Source organism: Medicago truncatula, chromosome 1 (genome assembly GCF_003473485.1).
Source record: "Medicago truncatula cultivar Jemalong A17 chromosome 1, MtrunA17r5.0-ANR, whole genome shotgun sequence".
NCBI lineage: Eukaryota > Viridiplantae > Streptophyta > Magnoliopsida > Fabales > Fabaceae > Medicago > Medicago truncatula.
In genome coordinates, this window is record NC_053042.1 from 2124021 (window position 1) to 2141899 (window position 17879).

A 17879-nucleotide genomic window follows, 5' to 3' on the forward strand; every position below is an offset into this window, starting at 1 on the left:
TGAATATTTCACACCGTAATTACTTAAAAATTATTTTAAATAATGGAACTATTGCACACACAACAAATGAAAATGTTATTATATAGAATATATAACCTCAAAAGCATTTTCCACCTCCACTTTCCAACTTTTAACCCCATCTATGTCATGGAAGTGGGAAGCATCCTTTTTTGTGGCAAAGGCTTAGTATCACAAAAGTTCTCCGTATGCTTTGATAGTGGCAGCCTTCATTAATAAACTATATAAAAATATTTACATGGGGCACTAATATAAATTGCTAGATTTTCTCAATCAATGAGATCTCAAATTCAATGACTTTTTTCCTCGGCAAAGACCAAACATATAGTGAGACAAAAAATCATATATGCAAAAACTTGACTATTAGTACAACAATCTTATATATCACCCCCCTCTATAATTGTTTGTTTTACAAGCCCTTTTTTGTATTTTTTTTCTATAGACGAAATGGTAAGTATCACCTAAAATTTACACACACAATTACGAGTTCAAACTTGAATGAAGGTGTTCAACCTAACACATTTCTATTTCGGTTAGGCTTTATGAACAAATACTATATATATATATATATATATATATAGAGAGAGAGAGAGAGATGGTTTGAGTAACTGATTCTAGTTAGAGATAAGTAGTTTTATAGCCAGTATAAATGGCAGAGTCATTGCATTGTAACTGATCTCGGATTTGTTAATATAATTTCTTTGATTGCAATACATGAAAACTAAATATCTCTTGATTTTTTATAGAGTTCAAGGCTTCAAGCTTATGCTTCCACAAACCCAATATCATATACTTCCTCCCATTCTATGTTCTTTTCAAGGGGTATATTCTCTATGTGCTATATTCATAATAAAAAACATGAATACAGTAATCATCATCCAAATTAATAATACTATAACTTACACAAATCATCATCCATTGGGTAATTACTTACACAAATCATCATCCATTGGGTAATTTTCCTAGCTACTACAAGACAAAACATGCCCTATTATTTTATCCACAAAAAGCTAAAGGGCTACACAAAGGGATCCTAGCAAATTTCTTATCGTTTTCCTCCTTTGGCGTTTGTTGATCAATGAGTGAAACATGCATTATCATGGAATAAAGAAAAAGTTCCATATGTATTTTTATTTTATTTTTTATTTTTGAGTCTTTGGGATACCACAATCTTTCAGCATTGTTGTTTGTTCCTTCTTTTGTCGTACCCAACCATGCATCTTTGTCCTAAACACAAAACCCGACACTACTAAATCCAATAGCCAACCTTCACCCATGTGTATCATTTTAACTTAATCTCATATTTATTATCTTAAATATGAAGTCTTGCTAACGAATGTCATAAGAGCATTGTTAAAGAATGCATGAATGTAAATTTTGTTTCGAAAATACAAGTAAAATAATTTTTAAAGTAATAATTACATCATTATTTATACAAAGGTTACTTCTTTTGATTCTTTAAACAATGCTCTCAAGACATTTATTAGCATTTTTCTTAAATATATAGATAAACTTTGATTCTCTGTTCTTAAATACTATATAGATTAACTTTGATTCACTATCAATGTAATCTTTTAAAATGCCAACCAATCAAAAATCACCCTTTTGTATGGTTTTCAAGAGAGATATGGATAGTCAATCATTTTTACTATCCAATGATTATAGTTGAACGGCGATGTAAAAAATCTTTAAACTGTTAGTGCATATCAATTAAGTGTATATATATATACTCACACAATCAATCAACCGTATATAGCTAACTCTCTAGCTAGCTTAAAATTTCTAATTCTCGGGAAAAAAACCTCTACCTACTTCTTTTATCTATAGCTAAATATTTTACCTTAGAAAAATGGCTACTACTCTTTCTGAAGCCTATCGAGATCACCCTCTGCACCTTCATCATATTATCCCCTTAGACTTTTCTTCATTTAGAACTTTGCCTGACTCCCATGCATGGCCTCAATCTAATGATGATGGTAGTGATAATTTCACATCCAATGGATGCTATGACAATGATGATGAAGATGGATCATGCATACCAATCATTGATCTCAATGATCCTAATGCTATGGAACAAATAGGCCTTGCATGTGAGAAGTGGGGTGCCTTCCAATTGAAGAATCATGGCATACCCTTAAATTTTATTGAAGAGGTTGAAGAAGAGGCAAAGAGACTCTTTTCTCTTCCTTCCAAGGAGAAACTTAAGGCCCTTAGATCGGCCGGTGGCGGCACCGGATACGGTAGAGCTCGAATATCACCATTCTTCCCCAAATTCATGTGGCATGAAGGATTCACAATTATGGGGTCCCCATCCAATGATGCTAAAAAGATCTGGCCTAATGACTACAAACGGTTTTGGTAAGTACAAATGTTACAATATATCATGCACTTTCATGCAACGTGGACAATCTTAGGTTAACATAGAATATCAAGCATATAAATCAAACATGGTTTCATATAACATTCAAGTTTTCAATTTCTCGGAATTAATGGAAGCCATTACAAATTTATAACATCAATCATTAATTAACAAATCAAAGTAGATATTATAGACACATCATAAAGTCATGAGTTTATTAAAATAACAACCATTGACTTTCTTTTTTCACAGTTTACGCTTTGGAGGATTCAAATCCTACAACAATTGGTTAACTTATGTACTAGAACTACTATATATCGCGAATACAAATACTCACGAATATTATTATAGAGGATCAAAATCCTATGATATATAGTTTGTTGTCGTTCCATAAAGCATTTTCTATATATTTAGTCTCTATAATTTCTTTTAGGTGACTGTAAACTTTTTAGTTTTTTTTATTAAACTAAAATAAAAATTTTAATTACAATTTTGGTTCTCCTATTTTTACTCAAATATAAAATTAATCCTCTATATTAAAATCACACAATTTTAGTTCATTTTTCAGATTTTTAAACTTAAATGATGATATATCATATTTAACATCATCATCCCATATGACATATCTCTTCAAATATGTCATATCAAAAAAAATTAATCTAAAAGTATGAAAAAGAGATCAAAAGTGTAATTAAAACAAAATAACATTATGTCAAAAAAAATGTATTTGGTAGGTAACCGTTTGCCGCCATCTTGTGTTGCCGACCGAGCATGCCCACCCCACAAACTTGTCTTCAAGTATTCATATTTGCTCCCACAAAAAGTAAGTACTAGGAATGAGACAAGCAATTTTTTTCTTTTCAAAAAGAGAAAAAATTGACTAATCAATCCGAAGATTCAAACTAAATCAATTTATTCGGTTTACCTTATTTTGGTGTAAACCAAATGAATCATATCCGACCCTTATTAGTTTGGATATCGATTTGATATTATTTAAAATCAATCATCTGAGATTCAAACTAAATCATTACATACTTTTATCTTAAAGAATATATTGCATACTTGCATTTGTTAATAGTAGCATTTATTTCTTTAATAATAGCATATAATCTCTTTCATCGTAACATATGTATTTATTTTATTTTTAATATGATAAAAAGTTTACAATGTCGTCTTACGATTAAGTGCATCTCAATTGATAGTTTACTGAACATTAGCATAAGAGATGTGATTCGAACTCTGAATTTTTCTTTTTTCCACACTTATAGTTTGTAAATCTAGTCTTTGGGTTATATAACAAGAAAAAAAATGTCTACAATGTCAAAAAAAATGAAATAATTTCAACTTTTTATCTCTAGTTTATGTATAGTTGTTTTAAATCAAATTTTGTTAGTCTCTGAATCTTCATTTGAATAGAAGTGATAAAATTTCCATGTATTTGACAATCTTTATACTAATTTTTTTGCTTGAGAATCAATTTCAAACCTAAAGGCAAGATAGCCCAGTGGCTTTAACTCATTTTTTTTAAGGCGAATGAGTGGGATATCCGAGGTTCGAATCTCAACCCCTACATATAATAATGTGTGTTCCTGTCAATTGAATTATGCTTAAGTAGCTGAAAAATTATTATTTTATGAAAAAATGGTGCTTTTTATACTTAATTACTTTCCACACTAAACAACAAAATTGTGTTTTTCTGTGTGTAGTGACACAATGGAGAACTACCAAAAGCAAATGAAGACACTAGCAGAGAAACTAACAAACATGATATTGAACATATTAGGAATTTCACAAGAACAAAACAAATGGATTGGTTCTAACAACCATGTTGGAGCAATGCAACTAAACTTCTACCCATGTTGTCCCGACCCAAAAAAAGCAATGGGTCTGGCCCCACACACAGACACATCCCTTTTCACAATCCTCCATCAAAGTCAAACAAATGGACTTCAATTATTCAAAGAAGGTGTAGGGTATGTTCCTGTGGACCCTCATCCAAATACACTTGTTGTTAACACTGGTGACATTCTTCATATATTGTCAAATTCTAGGTTTCGATGTTCTCTTCATCGTGTTGTTGTGAATGATATTAGTGATAGATATTCTGTGGCTTATTTTTATGGACCTCCAGTTGATTATTTGGTATCTCCTTGTGTTGGTGATAATTCTTTGCCACGTTTTCGTGCTTTGACCGTCAAAGATTATATTGGGATTAAAGCCAAGAATTTAGGGGGTGCTTTGTCTTTGATTAGTACATTACTTGATCATGATGATTAATGTTGAATGTTATTAATCTTTCTTTTATATTTTTGTAGAAAATAAATATTGTACATCTTTTGTATACATTATAGTTGTAACTTTTATATTTTTCATTTCTCCTTTTATGATTTCATTTTTGTTTCTTCTACTTGTAACATACGGTCTAAAAAGATACTTGTAATTAGTGGCGGTATATCTTTCCTATCCAACAAAAAATGGTGGTATTTCTTTTCTTATTGGTCGATTTGTTGAAACTGAATTTGAACCCTTTAAAAATGTCTTAAGATTCGAGTTTTGTGTATATAAAAAATAGTTGAGAGAGTAGATCTCACTTAAGATGGCCAATCAGAAAGATTAATCCTTTGTAAAGACAATCTATACTTGTATACTAATAAATTGGTTAAGAAGCATGTGTTAACAAGCATTTATAAATCGCCGTGAGTTTAACTCAGTTAGTAAGAATATTGCATATATAATACGTGAATGATTGGGGTTCATGCCTCAGATACCCTTCTTATTCATCTTACAAGTGAATTTCTACCACTAAGTTATTTGACAATTTATGATATTCTTCTTTTTGAAATAATCAGTTTGGTTGTTAGTTGGAAAACCTTAAACTAGGCTTCTAATTCATCTAAACATTATTTTTATAATCAAAATTGAATTAATCGGAGTAAAAGGGTTCAAAAAACAAAAACAATCAAACTGAGTTGAAACACATAAACAGATTCAATAATCTAAAGATATTGAAAATTCAGATAAACTTCTTAGTAATAATTTATAAAAAAAAAAATATTAATAAAATTCCATGTTGATGTTAGTTCTATACTATATCAATTTTTTTAGAAAATTATTATATCAAGTGACAATAAACTTATGTTCTAAAGAGTTTATAATCAAGTAAAGTATGAATGGAGTTTCACGTTGAATTGAAATATGAACGTTGAATACTATATAAGTGAGAAAATTCATATATATAGTGTTTTAAGATTTTGGTATATATAAGATGTGGTGTTTGATTTCTCTTATATTATTGTTGAAAGTCGAACGTGAAGATTTAAGAACTCCCTCGTGACCTAATACTAGTATTTCATAGCCAAGTTTCTATTGGCTCTTTGTATCAGACAAGTTTTCATAACAAGAGTGTTAAATAGAACATAGTCTCACATTAAATGGAAGAAAGAAAAAAAAAAGTATGTTGAACATAATATAAATGAGAAAATTTATGAAGTTTCTATCAACTTGATAATCTCCAAAAATCCTCTTAACCCAATTAAAGCCTACCTTAATGGTCCTTAGGATTTCAAATGACTATTTAAAGTGATCCAGTGTATACCTTTGCCGACACTTTGATCTATATGTATCGGCCATATTTGTCCCATACTAAGTTTTTAATAATCGATGTTATGATTCCAAATGAAGAAAGAAGCAAGCACTACAGATTTCTGCTATATAGGACGATATATGGCATTAAGTTACTGCAGTGCCTTTGGAATTAGGGATGGCTAGTAGCTAGCTAGGCAGAATCAAGAATATATCTCTTTTGATTCTGAGATGAAAATCCCTTTGTCTTTTCTATTTGTCTTTATTCTCATATGCTCAAGCTAAAATTTATTTTAATAAACATTGAAAACCATAAAGGAAAGAAAGAAGACAACATTTGTTTATTTTATTTGTGTTTTTTTACTCTTCTATATATACCATTTTTTGAAGTAAAAAAAAGAAAAAAGACAAAGTGAATAAATTATTTTATTAATAAAGTAAAATTATTTGCAAAGTATAAAGTGCGATTTTTTCATCCTACTATGCTGGCAACAAAAATTGAACTATCCTATGAAGAAAAGCAAAAATATTTTATTAATAAAGAAAAACAAAACATGAGTGATATAGATACGTATAAAGGGGTTCATAAATCTCTATGAGGATTAAACTACGACACCGTTACTTATAAGTGTAAATTTATTATGACTTCGTGCCTGTGAATTTATTATGACTCCGTCATTTTGTTTAGTTACAAAATAAAAATATATAAGGAACATGTTAGATTGAACTTTGTGTCTCTCATATGATATGATCACAACATTAAACGAATCTATTTTTTTGAACGGACTATACAAAAACAAGAACAAACTAGTCTTAAAACTAATCACCAAATAGTAATAACACATAAGAAAAAATTGAAAAATAATAATAATATTCAACAAGTGGCTTATAGATAATATTATTACACTAGGCTATTTTATTTTTTTTTTGAATAATTATTACATTAGGCTATTAAACACAAATAATCAACAAGTCACAAAAATTTAGTTAGCAGATAATAGGACCAATAGTAACCTTTATTTTCTTTAGATGAAGTGGTAATCCACTGAAATTGAACTCACATACAATTGTGAGGTTCTGAGTTCGAACCCGAGTCACGATGTCTGACCTTACAATTTCGATATTTGCCAGTTGAGCTAGGACTTCTAGACGGACCAATAGTAACATAATCTAATGAGAATCAACTACACTACAACCATATAAAAATAGAAACAATATTACTCTTTCCGATCAAAATCAATCAAATAAGAAAATTAATTTTAAAATACGGTACAATCATATTTAACAGATTTAAATATGATTGTAGTACCGAGTCTTGAAGGCTAGGTACGGGGAGGAAGGTGGGCGCCTGAAGGAGGGGGGGCGTGACCGTTCTTTATGGTGGCGGATGCAGTCACGCATTCGTGGTGGTGTAGGGTGGGGGGTGGGAGTTGGTTTGAAGATAATGAATGTCGCGTGGTTGGCGGGGGAGGTATCACTTTCTTTTGGACAAATAACTGGGTGGGAGGTGTGCCTTTACGGGTAAGATTTCCTCGCCTTTTTGATTTAACCATTGACAAATGGGCAACTGTAGAGGATATGGTGAGGCGGGGTTGGGAGGATGGCGAGGGTGCCTGGGTGTGGAGGAGGCGCCTATTTGCTTGGGAGGAGGATTGTGTTAAGGAATGTTCTGTCTTGTTACATCATATTGTTTTGCAGGATCATTTGTCAGATAGGTGGAGGCAGTGGCGGAGCCACGTATTGGTCAGCTGGTGCAGCTGCATCCCCTCAAAGTTTTAAATTTAGACCAATATTTCTTATTTTATTCATTTTGAACCTGCTCAAATTATAACTTTGCACCAGCTTAAATCTTGCCACTGCACAATGGTAATAATAATAGTGACGTATATGCAGCTAATAATAATAGGCCAAAACAACATAGCCATTGGGTTGGACCCTACTAAATGTAGTGATATATGCAGCTAATAATAATAGGCCAATATATATGTTACACTTAATACTTGAAAAAAAAAACTATGGGACACTCAAAAATAAATTTAATTTGTATCAATATATTCGGTCTTTAAATTAATAGTTAAATGCATTATATTTTAAAAAAATTACAACAACTAAATTCATTATCCAAAGTGACGAAATAAATTTTATTGATTGTTTTTTTACGATAAAATATAAAAATTTTGATATGATTCTTATAAACAATGAGATGATATTTTTTTCTTATGAAATGACATTTTATAAAATAAAAATTTGAAAAATAGCTCTTTATTTCATAAAAATAATTGGTTATTTTAAAAACAAGTATACCGGTACACTTAAAATGTAACTTGACACCAATTTGGATCAAATTTAAGAGACTAAACTCTTACAATGTGACAGACTAATGTTTAAATCTGACTTAAAGAGATACTTGTGTTTTGTACCTGATGTATCTCGAAACTCAAATAAGATTATCCTCAGCAAGAAGAATTTATAAAAAGAAATATTAATTTGAGGATAAAAATGTAAAGAGGATAAAAATGTGAGGTAAATAATATTTTTATTAAAATTTAGATATATAATTTTAATAATATGTACAAAAAATAACAATAATGATGATAAAAATTTTAAAAAAAATTGCACCTCCTGACCCAAGGTCCTGGCTACGCCACTGGGTGGAGGTGGCTTCTTGATCCCGTTAATGGTTACTCTGTTAAGGAAACATATAAATTTCTAACAGCAGGTGATGAATCTATTGCAAGTGGATTGTTCAATGACGTTTGGCATAAGAAAGTCCCATTAAAGGTTTCAATTTTTGCTTGGCGTCTTCTCCATAACCGTCTTCTGACAAAAGATAATCTCTTGCGCCGTCATGTCCTTCAGAATGACGCTATCAGTTTTGTTGGAGGGTGCAGTAGTGAGGAGAATGCAGGTCACTTGTTTCGTGGTTGCACAACCTTTGGTAGCGTCTGGTATCATCTTCTCCATTGGTTAGGCATCAATTTCGTGGCTCCTGAAGGGCTTGTCGAACACTTTCATCGATTTAGTTACTTTTTCGGGTTACTGCAACCTACTTATCAGTTTCTCAAGGTGATATGGCTTGTGTGTGTCTGGATCATTTGGAAGGACAGGAATAACAGAGTTTTTAATAACAAGGCATTGGCTCCAACTATATTAACAGACAAGGTAAAAATGACATCTTACCAATGGTTGAAGGCGAATCTCATTACTTTCGTGTTCAGCTATCATGACTGGTGGAGGTCTTCTTTATCTTGTACGGGTCTAATGTTGTAATTTATGTTTGTTTTCCTTGGAATTTCGAGTAGCTCCAGTATGAGATATTCGTGACTGTATTGTACAATTTTTGGGGTGTTTATCTTTTTCACACCTTGTGCGAGATAAAACACTCTTGGTGATATATTATATTGCATTTTGGCTTGTTAAAAAAAATATATTTAACAGATTTAAGTTTTTTTTTTTTTTACTCTTAATTAAGATCTTGACTGACATAAGCAAAACCCTGTAGATATGAAAACAACAAATTAAATTTGAGAACACAATTGTAAACCCTTTGTCCGTCAATTATTTTACCTTCACAAAATAGTTGAGAATTCACCAAGAGTGATTAACAATGTAGTCACTTGTTCTAGAAATCATCAATTTTTGAACCTGCGAAGTAAAAAAACAAAACAAAAAACATTGAAAGCCATTTGTTAGTCCAAAAAAGAATAGATGATCCATCCTCTATATTCCTGGTAGAATTGGGAAGGTTGATGTTTTTGTTGTTTCTAATGGTAGGCCAAATAGAGCCTTTAAGATGGTAGGTTAAAGGATAACAAGTCAAAATTTAACATTAGCATGGAAGATTCATTGATAAACATATACTTCCTCCGTTTTAAAATATAAGTAAATTTGACTTTTTAGGTTCATTCAATTAATGATGTATATGGTCAATAATATGAATCACATACATGATTAATTGAATGAACCTAAAAAGTAAAATTTGCTTATATTTAGAAACAGAGGGATGCCCTCCTTTAGACATAGGTTTGTAAACTTTAGACCAAACAACAATAACAAGGCTATTATAGTTGCTTTTCAACAAAGAACTAGACCACACATAAATATGGAAATTACACACAAACATTTCCTTGAACAACAGACTTCACTAATTACACTCTTCTCATGATGGATAAAAGGGCTCTTTCTAGCAGATAATTTATCACTCTTATGTGCAAGTTAGCAAGATAATTACCGTTATTTTATTTTTATTTAAATGAAACTAGTAACCATTTTACAACTCACCCAAGGAAATTTAAACTTAGTACATTGAAGCTACAATACTAAGCTCTTAACGCTATGCTAACACCTCAAATGTAAATAATCTTTCAACTCATGGAAGTAATAAAAGGAAAGCTACTCAAGCAAATTTGTCTTCTCTCTTCAAAATTAAATTTGTCTTGTGATTTTTTTATTCTTGTTTAAACAAGTTTGTGTTCATTCTGGGTGACAAAAAAAAATAAACCATATCCTCACTCTTTATTTTAACTAAAATTGTCAACCAGACATGGCAGAGTTGCTCGCTCCCCCACCTTAATATATCTTTGTCCCGTCACATGAACATATATTTTCCCGTCCTATCTCCGAAGAGATCCATCAACATTTTCTTTTTTGAAGGAAAGAGATCCATCAACATATTTTTTCTAATAAATGATATATTATTTTTATGATGAATTTAATCAATTTGGAATGATTTTTTTTATGGAGAATAATAGGAATGTCGGTAATATTGTGATGTGTTATTTTATTTTAAATCAATGTTGTTTTTTTTTCAAAAAATAATGCCAAATCATAAAAAAGAATACTATATATGTAACACATTTTTACATTTTTTTAAATGATATTGATAATGTGATGTGTCCATTTTCAAGTCTGGAAACACATGATGGGGTGGAAGGGTGTGATTTTGAAAAGGTTAAAATAGGTATTTTTGATGGTTTGTAGGGGTAAGGGTATAATTGTCGGGGTGTGAGGTAAAATGTTCTATTTTTTAGGGTGAGTGCCAATCTTGTACATCAAACCTATTTCAGCTCAAATGTTAATCAATCTTCCTTGGAATTCTGCTCTTTACCCGGCCAAAAATGCTAACTCCTAATTGAACTACCCAAAATACTTCTGCGTGAATTAACTCACGTTGTTCCATTTTCCTTCTCTTCTTCTTTCTTTCTTTACATTGTTTCTCATGGATTCGACCACGCATCGCAAAGATTTAAGAGGGTATGTTATCGCGATGCATTATGTAAGAAAAACGCAAAGTAATTTAAGGATTGTTAAACACAATCATGAGAAATTTGAGATCAAATTGATTTATGAGGTTTGATCGCAATCGTGAAAAATAAAACACCCAAAATATGGCAACATGACGAAGCAGTACAAATCACGGCCATAGAATGATAACCATTCAAGTATGCTATGCGTAAATCACATTAACAGGATTGGTCTCTTTTTTTTTTAAAGGATTAACAGGATTGATCCAATTGGTGTACATACCATTTATTTTCATACTTGAATTAATAACACGTGATCAAGAACAGTGTGATTTATCATCAAAAGCAAAAGCATATTAGGCTATCATATGCATGCGATTCAGTGTAAAGAAAGAAGAAGAGAATGAAAATGGTTTTGAAAAACCAACCTGAGTTAACTCACGTTGTGTGAATTAAGTCACGGGAGTTAAGTCACACAGATTAGCGTGAGTTAACTCACGCAAGGATATTTTGGAACTTCAGTTGGGAATGATTAAATTGTGTTGGGTAAAGAGCAGAATTCTCTTGGTTGGACGAAGCTACTTTGGTACTTCATTGTAAGATTGGGCCTTACCTTTTAAATACTTAGGGCTCTCGGTTGGAGGCAATCTAAGGTTGAAAAGCTTTTGAAAACTGACGGTGGATTGTGAAAGAAAAAAAAATTGAAATTCTGCTCATTACCCAAAATAAATGTCCAAAATACCCCTACGCATGTTAACTCACGCTCGTGTAAATGGAAACGTAAATTAACACACGTTGCGTGAGTTACCGAAAAAAACACATTGAAACGCAGCGTGAGTTAGTTAACTCACGCTGGTTTTGTTTCTCTCTTTTTCACTATTTCCACCACTTCCTCCATAATGCTAATTTGCCAAAGTTTTGGCTTTGTGTCTCAATCTTCTTTTTTGAAGTTAAAATTCATGAGTTGGAGTTTATGTTAGCACTTAGCATATTTGGTTATATATATAACATAAACACGTGAATGTCAGGTGCCTTTCTATTCCATTAATTCATCTAATTATTATTAATTAATCATGTGGATTATATTATTCTTGGTTGTTGTTGCTTGTATAGTAATGTATATTTGATCACACCCCACTTGGATTGGACCAGGCTGCTGGCTTTTATGAGAAACAAAACCAGCGTGAGTTAACTCACGCAAATTTAACATTGGCCTGAGTTAACTTACACCGCATGAGTTAATATGCGTAGGGATATTTTAGACATTTACTTTGGAAATGAGCAGAACAATTTGGGTAATGAGCAGAATTCAAAAAATTGTACGTTATGAGAGTGAAAAAGTTAAGAACTTGTTAAATAGGTGATCATATCATTCCTAATCAAATTTGTTTTGTAAAATCTTCATGTGTTTTTTCTGTTATTTTTCAAAGTGTCGTCGAGTATCATTTCAGATATTGAATGTCTTTTTTTGAAGATAAAATAAAAAGTAGATGCGAGTGGAGAGACAGGGAAAATTCATTAGGTAAAATGCGATAAAATTTGTAGAAGGAGGAAGGATGGAGGGTTAGACATTAGGAACATCAAAGCTTTTAATTTTGCTTTACTATGCAAATATGGTTGTGGAGGATGAAAATAGATCAATAGTGGGTTATGGGTGAGAGTCCTTCAAGACAAATATGGGGATACTTGGGAGATATTTGGAGTTTAAATAAAGGGTTAGTGGATCATTCCTTAAATTGGTTTTCATTAGTTTAAGGATGAAGGTGGGGATGGTAGGGACACTTTTTTTTGAAAGGAGCCTTGGTTAAACGGGTTAACGTTGAGAGAAAGATTTAACATACTTTATTGAATAGCATACCGGAAAAATACAATAACGTTGATGATGCAAAAATCAATTTTAGAAAGGGAAGCTCCTTAAGACTATAATATAGTGAAATTCTTCTCATCATTCCTTATAATTATCATATGTGATTATTTATATGCTAAAGACACAATAATTCTAATGCATATACGTATGATTGTTCTTGTAGCATCATATATATATATATATATATATATATATATATATATATATATATATATATATATATATATATATATATATATTCATATACATCAATCAAACACCTAAAAATGCCTCTAGTGTAATAATTTCTTTATTTTCTTTGAGACCTAACACGACGTAGTCTAAGTAATCATCATAATTGAATGACCGGTAATGAAGAGGATGCATTTTATCCTCCACCAATTCATGTGGCACCTCAATTTTCACATCTTTCTTTGGGACGGAAAATAGTGCAAATGAATACCTTTCTTTATCTCCACACATCGTCACTTTGTGTGCAGCTGCATGAAGTCTACAATTGCTCCATGCCTATAAATAATCATTTATTATACATATATAAATCTAGTAGTACAAGAAATAAAACAAGAACAATACATGCATGAAAGTACCTTGAGTGTGTCACCAACAATGACAACAAAGCCTCCCTGCGGTATGTTCAATCTAATCCATTGGTTTGTTTTAGTAAGAACCTCAAGACCTTGGACTTCATTTTGGCATAAAGTGGTTAAGGTATTTTTGTCAGTGTGAGATACTAAGGCAGTTTCATAATCTTTGTTGATTTCAGGAACTTTGTATTTCATCAATCGAAAACTACTACGGCTCTTCAATTCTTCAATGGTTGAAGTGTATTGTTTTGGAAGACCATAACCATCTATGATCATCTTCAGAACGAGGGAATGTAATTCAAGCATCTTGTAACTCATGGTCTTCATTGTCTCACTATATATCATTACAAAAAAAAAAACCACAACAAAATTAGTGTCAAAAACAAATTGTGAAAAGAAAAAGACTCTTTCTTTTGAGGAATCATGATGTTAATTAGTTCTTATTAAAAAGAATAAAATGCTAAATAAATAAATATAAATAGTATAATAAATGATAAATAAGAAAAGAAAAAAAATTAGTACCAGAAAGTTGGGTTTCCTTGAGACCACATGAGATTAGTAAAAGCCAAAGCATTATCTCCAAGAGAAGCATCATCAATCCCAAAGGTTTGAGATAGAGGAATTTTGGGATCATCACTAGTGTAGCTACTAAAAGGTGTAGAGCTTATGTGTTTCCTCTTAATTTCTTCAGGTAAATCAAACAAGTCTTTCATCCCTATGAACATGTTTTCACATAAATTCTTTGGGATCTTATTCTCATCATACATTATGATGAAGCAACCATGACTCTCACATGCTTCTCTCACTTTTTTGCTCATTTTTTTCCACTCCTCACTCCCTTCTTGATCAACTACTCCTAAATCATACTTGGAAAAATCTAGACATGGAATCATTTCATTCTCACTACCCATTTTTTCTTTATCTTGTTTTTTTTTCTTGGTTATTCTTTCATATGATTCTTCTCTATATATTTATAGTGACGTACTTGAGATTGATTTAGTTACAATAAAGCCAAGCTGCGGAGAAGTAGGACTAAAACTACTATATAGGGAAACAGATAGGGTCCCATCATATATCTATCTATATTTAATGGAAGAAAAAAATATTGTGTTCACACATTTATTTAATGGGACATATATATCTGTAATTTATTTCGTTAAATTTAAAATAAAAAATAAAAAAATATATCTGTAACGGACCGACACACAAGCAGAATTCATTTTAACATGCATCCAGCCAATATATATGTACTAAACATTTAGTGTTTGCTTAGTCATACTATGTGTGTTTGATGTGGTTACGTAGTAGTGCTTTAAATGTGCAAAGAACTATAGGACGAGGGAATTCAGGAATTGAAATATTTAGAAGTTAGCAGAAATATAGTTAGATAATTATTCATGAGGAGTGAGGTATAGAGCAAGCCAGAAGGATTCCACCCTGTAAAGTCGGATTATGTTCATGCATGCATGCAAGCCATTTGTATATAGATACGTTATTAGTTAAACGCTGTCTGTTAAGCATAATAAATGCTTCATACTACTATTAGTTTTCATTTATGGAGTACTTGACAGTGAATGCTTGGTTGGCGATTGCTACTAGTACTATCTGTAACCATATATATATTTTCCTTACAAGCAAAGTATGTAATTAATCGATGATATGATATTGTTTAGTTGGACACTAGAGGCTAACACTGCAAACAAATGTAACATAAATAACCAATTAAAGGACTGCATACTTGATTTTGCCTTAACTTTTTATTTAGTGTGTATAAATGAATTTATTAATTTTATAAAAGAAATTTGATAGGGTAGCTCATCAACTCACTATAAAAAAAAATACGGGGTAGGATTTCCTACATGTTACGACTATAGTTGTTTAACCCTGCCCTGATCTTGAAAAAATATATATAGTAATTATAAACATTATGCTAGATTAGATCTTTCAAAACAAAACAAAAAACATGATGTGCTAGATATTTGACTATGATAATCACGATTCACGTTCATACCTATCCGAATATGCAGAAAAAGGTAATATTCTTTTCGTGGTCCAAAAGAACATTTTACAAAAACAGAAAATTTTATATCGATTGGAATTGTGTTGTTACCAATATTATTCTCTTTCCAAATTGCATTAAGGGCTATGATTCCTATCTAGTTTGATTGTCTCAACCACAACATTACTAACTAGTGTAAGTTGTAACACATTTTTAGCATATAGTTTTTATTCTTTGCCTTGTCTTATACACGCAGTCACAGTAATAAACGCATGCATATTTATTTTCTGATCAAGTGGTCCAAATTAAGAGAATCATATGGTCATTTTCTTTATTTCCTTTCACTAGTCGCTATTGTTATCTTTGATTTATGTGTTTATGTAAGTGTACAAAAAAGGATCTAGAGAGTTGAAGGGTCGTAATCAAGATTATGGGGACCAGAAGTATATATGTGTAGTACTCTTCTTCTTCCAAAGTTATAATCAATATTTATTTTTCATCTTTTTTCTTCTTAGACATATATAATATAAATTCCTTGTACGGTGAGAGCTGGTCAATTATGGATATGTCCATTTAATTTTGTAAAGGACAAAAGAGAACAAAATTCAACATGCATGATTTGCAATCTAATTGATTGGAAAGACTTCAAAATTTTATACTGGTTATAATTGATCGTCCTTTTGCATGATTTACTGGTTATAATTCATTATTTATGTTATATTGTTTTAATTACATGTTATAATTGATCGTCCTTTTGATGGATCTATAGGATAATTAGAATTAGTACTTTTGAATGAGCAAACAAGAATGTTAATCTTTCGATCATTCATCTTTCAAATATGTATTTTCTTTTAATTATTTCTTTTGTATGATCAACAAAATAATTAATTTAAGGGAGAAAAAAAAATAATACACCGAATGATCAAACTTTTGTTATTATGTTAAGAGTGGGTTTCGAACCCTCAACTTCTTATCCCTTGCTCCTTAACTCTTCGTCCAAACAATTTTTATATCTAATGTTTTGTTACTAGTTTTAAAAGAGTAGTATTTGATAATTGGGATAAAAATAAAAATTTGTATAGAACTATAAGGTTGAGAATACGTTTGAATTGATCATGTACATTCAAGTTCGATCAATGACTAAAATAACATTTTGTTAGTCCCATAAGTGTAGCTCAGTTGGTAGCTACAATGGATATTATGTGTAGGGGCGGAATCCGAACCCCGGATTCTCCACTTCTCCACATATAATGTGTGTGAATCTAGCCACTAGATTATCTGACAAAAAAATAACATTTTGTCAAATTTATCTTATCTTTTGACCAAAGGATCATGAGCATTAATTAGATTTAATTTTCATGAAATTGGAGATATACCTTCACTAAGGAATATTCTAGTACCGAGTTCTTTATTTGCGCTACTAACATGTTTCACTATGCCAATAAAAATGGGCAAATGAAGATTTTGATTCCTAAAATGGTTTAATGAGTTTCTATTTATTGTATACTTAACCAAAATATTTTGTTTTGTTAATCTATCACGTGACCCTTCCTCCTATGACTTTCAGCTAAAAAACATTTTTAAAAAGTTATAATGACTAAAATAAATATCAAACTATTTTATGGAGTTCAAAAAATATTTTAACCATTTGAGTCAATTATTGACAAATAGGACCACAATGAAGTTGGATCATCTCCTAATACATGTCTTTCCATCCTCTTAAACACAAAAGAACAAGGTTATTACAAAGAGATATACAATCATAGAATGGATGGTGGAAATCAAGATAAAAATTGAGAGAAATATATATAAGTGATGAAAATATTAATATAGTGTTTGGGTGAAGTTAAGCCAAATTTGGCTGCAATTGCAGTTGTAATGTTACCACAAAGAATATTAACTTCAAATAGAAAATAATTGACTCCATAAGAATTTTGATTTCTCTATCAATGAATAGTTTAAGGAAATAATGATATATATGTGAGGTCAGATAATGTTGAAATTTCTACCTGCCAATTTATTGTGTGTTTGGCTTTGTGATAGGAGAATTGATTTTGGTTAAAAGTAATTTTGAGTAAAAGTGATTTGTGTTTGGATACATTCATATAAAAAATGAGTTGAGCTATAAATTTATGTGTGAAAATCAATTCTATAACCAAAATCTACAAATCTCAGCTTCAATTACAATCAATTCTGGAGACAATCAATTCTACTCGACATCAATCAA

The 17879-nt window shown here is 31.0% G+C and overlaps 2 protein-coding genes across 2 annotated transcripts; one reads left to right on the forward strand and one right to left on the reverse strand.

Moving 5' to 3' along the window:
- The first annotated feature begins 1779 nt into the window (after positions 1 to 1779).
- On the forward strand, positions 1780 to 4867 carry LOC11432838 (gibberellin 3-beta-dioxygenase 1). The gene is made up of 2 exons (XM_003588645.4): positions 1780 to 2376; positions 4084 to 4867. The coding sequence occupies exons 1-2, from the start codon at positions 1868 to 1870 to the stop codon at positions 4652 to 4654; spliced, it is 1080 nt and encodes a 359-aa protein (XP_003588693.1). The 5' UTR covers positions 1780 to 1867; the 3' UTR covers positions 4655 to 4867.
- Positions 4868 to 13301: 8434 nt separating this feature from the next.
- Positions 13302 to 14638, reverse strand: LOC11424489 (probable 2-oxoglutarate-dependent dioxygenase AOP1). The gene is made up of 3 exons (XM_003588646.3): positions 14176 to 14638; positions 13657 to 13987; positions 13302 to 13576 (listed from the first exon to the last, which is right to left on the reverse strand). The coding sequence occupies exons 1-3, from the start codon at positions 14562 to 14564 to the stop codon at positions 13322 to 13324; spliced, it is 975 nt and encodes a 324-aa protein (XP_003588694.2). The 5' UTR covers positions 14565 to 14638; the 3' UTR covers positions 13302 to 13321.
- Between the last annotated feature and the right edge of the window lie 3241 nt (positions 14639 to 17879).